An 11,108-nucleotide genomic window follows, 5' to 3' on the forward strand; every position below is an offset into this window, starting at 1 on the left:
GCTGCCTTACGCTCTCTTACCTAGCGCAATCTCCGTAAGGGGGGCTGCCCTACGCTCTCTTACCTAGCGCTACACCACTGGCGCAGCGGAACCCTTCGCGCTTCGGCGGCAGCCCGGCACCTGGCCGAGGTGGCGGCGTGCTCCGGCCTGCCCCGGGGCTGGCAGCGAGCCGCGGGCCGGCCCTTCCCCCGGCTCCTGCCTCCTCAGGAGAGGTGATGACTTGGGCAGGGATAGGGCTGCTGCGAGGCCTGGCGCCGCTCAGCACCCGCGGGTGGGCACGGCCGCCCCTTCCTCAGGGCCTTGCCGTGTCTGCCATGTTGTGCCCCACCCACCATGTTGTCGCCTTGCTCCCGCTTCCAGGCCTCCCGGGCCTTTTGCTCCCCGCGGAGCCCTTATTTCCCTGTGAGGCCTCTCCCCTCTCTGGGAGAGGGTTATGGAGAGGGGCAGGGGTGAGGGGGATGCCTGGTGTTCGGTGGAGCTGCCTTCCAGCCACTGCCCTGAGGGGATGGAGACCGCCCAGCTGCCTCTGACACAAGGACAGGTTGGTGTCTCTGCTTGGTGGTTGCTCTGAGGAAGGCTAAAGCCTAGGTGTCATCTTCTATGTAATATGGCATCACCAGCCCGGTTATAAAGACATTTGAACAGAAGCTGAAGGGATGTGTGTGTAKATATATGCACACATACGTATGCCCATATCAGGGATATATCAATACAGACATGTGGGTGTTGCTTCTGCAAGGTTATAGGCACAGCTCAGGGAGGTTTTGCTTCATTATGATTAATTGGGCCTTGTGGAAGTCCTGAGGCTGTGTTTAGGCTGTGGAGCTAGTTCAGCTGTCGGAGGGTAAAACTTTTGCATTATGCTTTATGTGTTTTAACACATGGTTCTGCTTTGAAAGTGGACTCGGGCAGAAACCCCAGATCAGATGCTTAGTAACTCTTGGAAAAATCYTTTTTTTTCTTTTTTTTTGGGKGGGGGGATAAGGAGAGGGAAGCAGCCTTCCTTTATGATTGCATTTCATGGAATGAAATGGATGCTTATTAGTTGGGCTAACTTCAACCTATACTTAATGTGCTACTTGGCACTATTTTAAAGAAAAAAATTGCAAGTGTATATTCTGTTTAAAAGCCAATTTTGGTTTTGGCCAAATATCTTGTCTTGACTGCTTGCTAGGAACGGTTTAACGCCTCAGCTTTACTTGCACAAGTACTCATTACCTAATTTTAAGCATCATCTTAGTCACTAAAGTTGACTCTGAAATACATAATGAATGCTCTGTTGAGTCCAGTTAGGGGACAGAAGGTATGTGCTTTATCCTATGACTTGTCCTTCGTGCTGTGCAGTTAGTTAAGTTGCAAATTGTGCACAGGAAGCGCAAGGAGTCATCTGGACGCAAATCTGTTTTTGGACAAAAAAACTGTAAATTAGTTCCTTGTAAATTTGACAGCTCTGCATTTGAGGACTTAATGTTCTCTTTGCAAAGAATCTGAGAGAGGTTGAAGTGTGAAATGTGTTATTTATTCTATGATATTTATTTTTGTCTGTTTATACGTGTGCGATAACACAGCTAGAGATGTTAAAAGTAGTCAAAAATATAAGGTGAATGGAGTGATAATTGAGAGCTGAGTTTTATCAGGTGCTGTAAATTTGGACTCTTATAACATGGCTTAATAGTAATCAAAGTCAGCACAATTATGGATAATTTAAAGTTCTGTAGATAGAGAGGCTTCTGCATTTAACAGTAATTTAGAACACCTACACTCAAAATTTCTGAGGCATCTGTCTCCCTCTCTTGCATAAGCAGCTAGTAATGGTGGTGGGACAACAGTGATGCTGTTTATCAGAAGCCTGAGAAAGGATTGGGATGGGGAATTTTGTGGCTTTGGGAAAGGTGCTGGGGGCAAAGTGGAGGAGAGGTGTGACATTCAGATGTTACCAGTCAGTGCTGAGAAGGGTGGAGTTCAGTCAGGTTAAATCAGTTAAAGGTTTGACACAAGGTGTTTATAGCACATTTGGCTTTTCAGTGGAGGTTCTAAAAGCAGATGCTGTGGGGACAGAGGCTGTTAGTCTTCCTCAGTGACTTAGAAGGATGAATAGTGGGGAGTAATAAAGAACAGAAGTATGAAGGAGTAGAAGGGAGAAGAACAAAGAAGGAGCAGAAGAGGAAGAGCAGCCTTAGGGGGAAATGAAGAGAGGGAACTCAGGGTGCAAAGGGGAAGAAAACTGTAGAAAAGGGTAGGAATACTTTAAAACTAAAACTGGGTTGTGTGTATGCAATATAAACAAGACACCCTTGAAGTTTCTGGTCTAAGATTCTATGTCTACACAAACTGTAACACTCAAATATCACTGTTAGATCTTACCATGCTCTTAAAACTGTCTGATGGGATTCTGGCTCTATAAATCAAGTTTTCAAGTACTGATTCAGTGTGTCAATTACGCCTGAATATTACCATCTTAACCCGTTTCTCATTGTGAACCTTTTTATGTTTGAGGCTACAGTCTGTTACCTCATCACTATGCTAAATCAGGAGCCAGCTAGGGTAAGCAAGCCAAGGTAATTAGGAGCTGAAACTTTCTTGCCAAAAAAATTGGCATGAAGAAAAAATGGATGTAAGAAAATACTTTTATGCTTTAGAATATGAATACAAATGTTTTATTTGTCCTTTTCTCCATAAATGTAATTACTGTTGCAAAGATTTGCATTCTCACTGAACCTTATTTTGTCAGGTGGGTACCATCAGCTGTTATAATGAGGTCAGCTTCTAGGGGCCTAATGACTTCTGCCAACATCAGTTAACTGTGGCTCAGTTGATCATTAATGGTTCTCTGAAAGACTGAAGAGACATTTCAGTTGAATTACTGCAGGCAGGCTTGAAAGGTGCTAACACAAAGCAGTGGAGAGGAAACCTGAACTTCCATGGCTAGTAATCTTATTCTGTAGTTCCATAAAGAAGGTTCTTTAAGAGTGCTGGTTTGTCAGTGGTAATTCTACAACACGCATGCCTCCTTCCCAGCTTAAGATGATCTCAGTGGTCCCTTTCTGTATTGTTTTAGAAAAGCTCTTCACATGCTTGCTGTAAATATAAACCTTTATTTGGTGTTCTGCCCTCATACCTGGGAACAGAATGGTCATCTTGAGGAAGAACAAACTTTTTTTTCCTTCTAGTTCTTCAGTTTTTTTGGTGCTGCAGGCATGAATGCAGGACTGAGGTGGTTCACACATGCATCTCCTTTAGTGCAGGTCAGGGCACTGGCATATACTGCCTTCAGGGAAGCCCTTTTCTCTTGGCCTTAGCACTGTAGAAATCAATTAAACAATTGAATATGAGACCTTTGGGGAGGGGAAGGTGATATGTAACCGAAACTGATTTTTCCTGTTCACACTCATTCTCAGGTTTGATTTGCTCACCCCTGTGAACTCCTGAGCACCAAGAGGTATGTGCACGTGGTCTGCCCAGGCTCCGTCGTGTGCCACATGGAGGAGAAGGGACTTTGGCTCTCAGATCCTCATCGTGTCTCCTGGGTTGTTCTTGACTGATGACAAGCTGATACTGGATGCGACTTTCRCACTCTTCAGGAGTGCGTGTTGTTTTGTATGTGTCTCTTAAGTGTTAGGCAAAGTTCCTGAGTTCTTGTGGTTCTTTTTTTTTTTTAACGGGAGTATTTTGTGCCTCTAGTCCTGTTCATCTTTGTCATCATATCTTTAATACAGTCTGGTCTTTTCTTGTTATCTGGTCATTTGTTTGAAATCGGTGTTCTGTAGCAATTATTGCATGTTGCTCTTTAACTCTTCTAGCTTGTTCTGATGCTTTTGTTTGCATTTTGTACTGCATTCAGTTAATAATGTTAACATTTGTTACAAACTTCTACAGTATCGGTCATCCCCTAGTATTGTGAAGGGGGCTCAGCAGGAAAATTTGCTATGGGCTGAAGGACTCAGCAGTAGTTTCTGAAAGAGTTTAAGTACAGACGAATAGTTGGTCCAATCTTTGTATTTAAAATAACACAGTTCTATAAAATATTTGGGTTGAAAACTTCCTGTCTTTTCCCAATTAATTTTTTTCCYGTTTTTATTAATAAATGTTATTACATATGTGCTGTGCAATAAGCCTGGTGCAGCCCAAATATATGGGAAGAAACAAAGCATTTGTTTCCCTTAAAGCTTTCTGTTCTAAGGCAGAAAATAGTCGTGGTTTTTTCCAAGACTTTAGGAGGACATCTTCCCCTGTTTGTCTAATCTGTTTTATCTACTGGTCAGACACTATGTATATTTATGTACTCAGGAACTGGAGTACATCAGTTTCCATTCTTATCGAGCACAAATATTTATGACAGGCCTGATCCAAAGTCTACTGAGATCCATGGGACTCTTAAAAATGTAACTTAACTAGAGGAATCTCCTAATTCTTTGTTTAATTTTAGTTGGGCTGTAGGATATTTTCTTAGCAAATAAGTTAGTTGGTTTTTTTTTAATCAAGGGAAAAAAAAAAACGCATTACTTCTCCGGTTTACTCACCAAGCTGGTTGTACGGACTCCTTAAGGAGCTTCATCATCCGTAGTTCCTGTTGGTGGGGGAGCTGTGAAATGCTTTGGCATTAGTTCTCAGTGAGGAACTGAGACACAGAAGTCAATGAGCAATTAACGTTATTACACTTTAATGGACACATTCCTTACAGAAATACTACATGTGGTATAACAGCAATTAACGAATTTCTTTCATCTCGAGAGAAGGRATTGTGGGCAGCTCCAAGGGCAATGTCATCCTTCAGGTAGGGTGGCAAGAAGAGAGGTGGTAGAGGTAGCCAGATAAAACAGGAGGTCGGGTGAAAAGAACCATTTCAGTGCTAAAGAACATGGGGGGAGGGAGAGAGGTCGGAGTGTCAGGAATTTGAGAGCCTTACCCTTTGCAAGTCGCAGACTCAAGGTTAGGAGTGTTATTTCACCTCTTCCTCTCTGCCTTCATGTGCAACTTAAGATGGCATCAACTGGCATTCTCCTTCCGTGTTGTCCCTCCCCTTCCCATCCCTGCTAACAACCATTTTGGCAGGGATTAAAGTGATAATCTGTGTTAAAGCTACCATCTTCCATTGAGACTAGGGTTCCAGTCCTGGGTTTACTAATCTAATTGGCTACATTGTCACAAGAAAAAGCGTATGTATGTTAAGATAATGGAAAGCACAACAGCAGATAGAGATTTTTGCAGGGTGACATCTGTCAGGCATTTTGGATAATGTTCTGCAGCACTAATCCGGAGATGACACAAACAAGAACAAAATGACAAAAGCAAAACAACAGAACTACTTGTCTGAAGTACAAATCATGAAAAGCCTACAGTTTTATCTGATAAAAATAACGACATATAAATATTTTGCGCCATGTTTCAGGTAATAAAATTGAGCAATACTGTGTATTGGCATTGAGCCCTAGTGGGATAACTTAGCCACATTTTGTGAATTTATTATGTGAATGATTGCTTTCAAAGTCTGCTAACTGATTAGTGCTTCCCACGTGCAGCTTTGGGGATAGCACCAGTCCATCGTCTCTAGGCAGCTCTCACCGGTTGCTTCAAGCAATAGCAGCGATGTTGGTCTCCTTGTGGCAGGAGGTGAGTGAGTTCCCGTTACAGCTACAGTAGAATCTAGGATTGCAGCAAAGCATCAAAGACATAATCACCCCCAGTGTAAGCATAAGGCAAATCACCCATTTTATCAGYCCAGAGTACAGAAACGGGAGGATGAGGATAGTAAGAATCACGACAAGCAGCAAGAGCAGCACAAGTCTCTGGATAGCCAGTCTGTTGCCTGCTGGGATGTTTTGTTCTCTGTGTGAAGTGTCTTGGCTGGTTTGAGTCCAACTATTGCTGTCCAGCTGTGTGGGGGAGATGTGCATCTCGGGGGTTAAATCGGGGTTTTCCAAGTAGTCCACGATGTCATCTTTATCATGAAGTGTGCGGATGAGTCCTCCTAACACAACAGTCTCTTTTCTGCACAGAGGGCAGGTGATTTTCCAGGTCTTGTCGTCTTTCCTAAGAATAAGCTTGAGGCAGACAGCACAGAAAGCGTGCTGGCAGTCCAGGAGCTTTGGTACTCTGTAAATGTTGTACCTGTTGAAGCAGACTAGACAGTCCATATCTGCAATAAATGTTTTGGGTGAATGCATTTCAGAACTGAAAACTTCAGCAGAGATTGAAAAGTTCGTTACCGTAGTTGGAGGCTTTGAGTTTGGACAGTCTCTTTCTGAAGCTGCTGGTTTAAAGCCATCAGGAGTGTCTAGCTCCGTGCCTGGTAGTCTCTCCATTTCTTTAGCCTGCTCTTCGGTGAATCCCAGCCTCTTCACATCTGCAGCGTTTTCTATTAGAGCTCCTACTGTGCTCTTTCCCAAAGTACATTCTGCAGCGGGCTCAGGACTGCCCTTTTCAAGCTGCGGTACTCCAGGAGTTGTTGATTCATTTTCACTGTTGAGCTTGTCAGTTGATTTCTCCATGGAGATAAGCCTCAGTGCAGTTTGCCTTCCCTTCGCTGAATGACTTGCTGAGTTTCTGGCTCCTTTTATATGCTGCTTTATTCCGGTTGTATGCATGATTGATTGGTGACAGTTAGCTTTAAGCATGTTGTGCTGTGACAATGTTTTTATGAGATGGGGAATCTGAGTTAATGGTTAACTTCATGGCTAGGATATTTTACAATGGCTGATAATATCGCTGAGCAATTTCCTTCCAGAAGCAGACCCTGTGGCATTAGCAGTCTGAAACTTTGTTCACTGTGACAGCCAGGGTGTGACAACAGCATTACCATTATTACTAAATTAGTGCTTTATTTGTTAACAACAGTTTCAGCTGGCCTTTAAACACAGCTTTGCTGGACAGTGAGATACAGAGGAATTATCTAATATTAGTATTGATTAGTATTGAGTGCAGCGCTTTGATTGGGGAGTGTGGGACTGAAAGGCAGGAGCACTGTTCTACTTCTCTTGCACTGGCTTTCTGCATGACCTTGGCAGGTTGATTCGTTCTGTGCCTCAGTTTTTGGCATTAGAACCACAATGACAAACACTGTGTATCACAAAAGCTGAATCCCGGTGTGTTGGATTGACGGGAGGTTTAAACATATCTGTTTCCCAGACGCTGTCAGAGATCCTCGGAGGAAATTAAATTAGGAATAAAGCCAGGTAGATTTTAAAGAGCAGTGCGTGTAGCTCTCTTTCCTTGCTTTTCTGCATTTCCAGCATTGTGTGCCCTGATATTAGGTACCACACCAGATGTGAGCACTCTGGGTAGGGGGTCTCCTCTTCCTTTGGCACTGCTCACTACCTTAGAGCTGTTACCCCCCAGCACAATGTGAAGAACCAGACATAACTTTGAGTGTTAAATGTCTGATTATCTACATCCCTGTTGGTTTCAGTTATCAGAGGGACAACTTCAGGTGGGAACTGAAGCATGGGTGAGGTAAGTGACTTGAGGTCAYGCAGAGTCCATGGAAGGTCTGGGAAATAAAGTTAGTGTCTTAGTAAGATCATCTTTTTCCTGGAGTTCGCAGGAGGAACTGCTGCGCTGACAAGAACACCCTTCTGTTGGGTGGCTTTGTGAATAGTCAGCTTTTCTGAAACTCCTGAACAAAATCCCTCACTCTGTTTTTTTGGGGGGGAGGGGGAGATTTGAGGGATAAAATATAAAGTTTCTCAGTAGGAATCCCATGGAAGTAAGGAAGAAAAGGAAGGGCCACTAATCCCTTAAGGCCAGTCTATGTCACTTACTTCTAGAAGACACAGAGTACTGAGTCTGAAGCCTCAAGTGCACCTGAATGCTCAAGCTGTCTCTGCTGTGTCCCAGCCCCTCTCTCCAACCACAGAGCAGACTAACGAGCAGAAACGCAATTAGAAGGGCAAGGAGTTCAGGAGGACACTAAATTCATGAACTGACTGGTGGGTGAATGAGGTGAGAACTTGTTCTCCTTTGAGAAGGAGTAGAAGATTTATTGTTAGCAGACTGCGTAAGTGTCTGGGTGTTCCTGCTGTGCTTGTGCTGACACAGAATATAGCAGGGGTTCACGGACATTCGGGTGACGCAAATGTTAGGAGCTTCAGTAAAAACTCGGTCGGATGAGTTGAGGCCTCCGTGTCCGTTTACCCTGTCTTTCAGCAGTGGGTGGCTGCAACTTCCCTGTTTTTCCAATATGTCTACTGGAAATTCAGAGCTGGCTGAGAGACACTGTTACTTTGCTGCTGATGAAGGTCAACAGCTTGGACATCGAAGGGGAAACAGAGCGCGTTGTGGTTCAGAGGTCCTTGCAGAGCCGTGCGTTCCCCAGGGTACGATTTACCGCCACTTCCACACGGACAGGGGATCCCACAGGAGGAAGCATGGTCTAGTGTATGGACTCAGGAAGCGGCAACTCTGCAGCTCCTGAGCTGTGTTTTCAGCACTGCTGCTCAGGTGTTGTGTGATCTCTCTGCCCAGTTTTGGTATTGGTCTTACTGGATTAAAAATGTCTATTTACTGATGTCTTTCACTGATGAAAATTTCAGCTGAGTGTTCAGAGGACCTGTCTGAAATTTGACTGAGTCTTGCCCTTGGCTGTGTGGGTGACTTTTACTGGCTTGTTTGCTTGTTGTAGTCACCTGAGTTGACTCTAGCCCTTTATTGCTATCTAGTCTAATTACCATTTCATTAATCATTTGCAGCCACTTCATACAGTCATCCTGTTTTCCTGCTTTTAGTATATTTGCATAAGAAGATGTGTTTCTTTGAAATGTTTCTTCTCATGGGATTTGTTTATGATGGGAAAGGGATGCAAAAGAGCAATCTTATCATATCAGACTAACCTCAGGGTAAAATATCAGCTTGTCATGGGCTTTTGAGTATAGCAATAACATTCAGAATCTTAATACCTGAGAAGTTAATGTTTATAGTCCCTTGAGCTTCTTCCTCTGCTCAAGATATATTTCATAATGTTGCAACTCTGGACAAGAGAGACTTTCCAGACTTGTTCTCAACCTTAGATATTTCCCAAAACTTAAAAATATGACTTAAATTGTCTTAATGTGGAGCCTCTTACTCTATCACCTGTCACTCAGTGAATGAAGCAGAGAGCTTCCATGAATGAACAGTCACCTTTAGATTTACAATGCCTCTCCTGTTGTTACAAGGAATTTCTTATATTGGGGTTGCTACTGGTGGTGATCAGCAGGGGAATACAGCTACAGTGTATCAAGCTCAGAAGTGGCCTTATAATTGATATTAATAAATACTAATTTGACCTGATAAATGAGACCTGAAACACCCCACAGGGGAATCGCACATGGCAATTCTATCTTGCCTTCTTAGTCAGCCATGTGCTTTTGTGGCATATTTGTAATCATGCCAGGGAAGTCAATTCACTCTCTACCTCGGTGTATGCTTTCAAATTTTGAGTGTTCTTTYAGGGTCCATCTCACAGAGCCACTTGGATGCACTTTCTGAACAAACAGAGCTAGGAGTTAATTAGGCATAAATTCAACTGAAGTGCAGCAGTTTTGACAACATCAGGCAAATCCTTTCRCAATAGCTGCATGACAAAGTAGGGCAAGAAACACAGAATAAAGGGGTAACTGTTTTGTCTATAACAGAATAGATGCATTGATTTGGGTCAGCACAGGACTGTATTAATGGTAGATGACTTATTTAACTGCTTCTGAGAATGGGGAAGAATAGTAGGGCATGATGCCAACAGGAAGGCCAAGCACTCCCTAGTCATGCTGTGCTGAGTAATATGTGACAGATTGGAGCTTTTCCTTCTTTGTCATACCTCTTACTGCTGAACTTCTGTGCTCTTCCATGTGGATACACACACAGTCTCCCCCTTTTCTGGTACAGCAGTACTGGAAAGGGCTGCTGTGACTCAGAATTGCAGCAAGCTCAATCTCCTTGTAGAGGAAAGTGTTGGAACTCAGTCCATAAACTGGCAGTGCTACTTTGATCTTCCCAAAGCGCTGTATTCCAAACAAGTCGTCATCTTGTTTAAGACTGAGCTTTCTGCTATGGCAGCGGTCTCATTTTTTGGCAAGTAACTCAGCTTTCCAGTGCTGTGGCTCCTGTCTTGCTATAGATGTTTCACAGTTGCAGCAGCAGCTTCTGCAGCGTTGCTGATAGAAGCTGCGAGGTTTGGCAGTGTTTCCACACATGACCATCGTGCTTTGCCTGGCCCAGCTTGACTGGGGAAGCAGGTGGCGAATTCGCATGCCACTCAAGTCAGGCCCTTGCTGAATGTGACCACAGGGTAAACACATTTTTCTGATAGAAATCAAACATTCTTCTGTTTTGGGGCTTTGGATTTTCTTTTTCAGAGCTTCCATTAGCTGTCACTGCTGGGGCTGTCACCCAGACCTGCGTTCCTGTTGTCAGCGCTAGGGCACGGCGGTGCGAGCTGTGTTCTCGCAGTGCCACCTTGCGGGTAGTGAATGTTCTCATCTCTTGCTTCCTTTCCAGTTGATCTTGCATCGCTGATTTGGTGCTGAAATAGGCACAGACCTGGCCAAGAGGTTTGTGCTGGTTTATAGTTGTAGAAGTTAATGAAAGAAGAGTTACAGCATCTGTCCGAGGGAAGTCTTTGCAGTAAGYGGGAACTAAGGGTGCTGGAGCAGCAGGGAGAGGTGCTGGGCTTGGCCCCCAAAGGCCCTCCTGGACTGAGCAGGAGGAGCACCTGGGCAGAGAAGTGCATTTAACAGGAGGAACTAAGGAAGAAAGCGCATGGAGACTCTTAGTCTTTCACACAGAGAAAGCGTTTTGGTATGGAACCACGAGCTGATTTGTCCTGCTGCCCTCTGCTTCCTCCCAGGCTCCACTCTTCATCCCAAGGGCTGCTCAGCTTCACCTTCCTTCCCTTTGCACTTTGCGTCGCTCGGATCCCCGACACCCTCTGCTTCCCCCAGCTCCCCCCGCTGCTGCTCTCGCTGTCCCTCCTCCTCAGCCTTCCCCTCCCTCGCTGTCCTCCTCCTCCTCTGGAGGACCGCGCTGGGTGGGGGGGGGTCAGAGCGGCGGCGCTCTGCCCCCTCTTGCGTGGCTCTCTATGGCGGCGCCCGACGGTCACGTGAGGAGCGCGGCGGCGACGCAGGCGCAGTGGGCGCCCG

At 44.8% G+C, this 11,108-nt stretch overlaps 3 protein-coding genes across 3 annotated transcripts in view; 1 reads left to right on the forward strand and 2 right to left on the reverse strand.

Annotated features, from left to right (window-relative positions):
• Window positions 1-34, reverse strand: part of TMCO4 (transmembrane and coiled-coil domains 4) — a 45,289-nt gene extending 45,255 nt beyond the window's left edge. Inside the window, exon 1 of the mRNA XM_026067366.1 lies at window positions 21-34. The gene's annotated coding sequence lies outside the window, so the exon portion shown is untranslated. The remainder of the gene's footprint in view (window positions 1-20) is intronic.
• Window positions 35-4,151: 4,117 nt separating this feature from the next.
• Window positions 4,152-10,688, reverse strand: RNF186 (ring finger protein 186). Its single transcript, XM_026067373.1, has 2 exons — window positions 4,907-10,688; window positions 4,152-4,582 (listed from the first exon to the last, which is right to left on the reverse strand). The coding sequence occupies exon 1, from the start codon at window positions 6,612-6,614 to the stop codon at window positions 5,571-5,573; it is 1,044 nt and encodes a 347-aa protein (XP_025923158.1). The 5' UTR covers window positions 6,615-10,688; the 3' UTR covers window positions 4,152-4,582; window positions 4,907-5,570.
• The window catches only part of OTUD3 (OTU deubiquitinase 3), a 12,579-nt gene continuing 12,076 nt past the window's right edge, over window positions 10,606-11,108 (forward strand). Inside the window, exon 1 of the mRNA XM_026067374.1 lies at window positions 10,606-10,767. The gene's annotated coding sequence lies outside the window, so the exon portion shown is untranslated. The remainder of the gene's footprint in view (window positions 10,768-11,108) is intronic.

The sequence above is a fragment of the Apteryx rowi genome, unplaced genomic scaffold (genome assembly GCF_003343035.1).
Source record: "Apteryx rowi isolate R43461 unplaced genomic scaffold, aptRow1 scaffold_259, whole genome shotgun sequence".
NCBI lineage: Eukaryota > Metazoa > Chordata > Aves > Apterygiformes > Apterygidae > Apteryx > Apteryx rowi.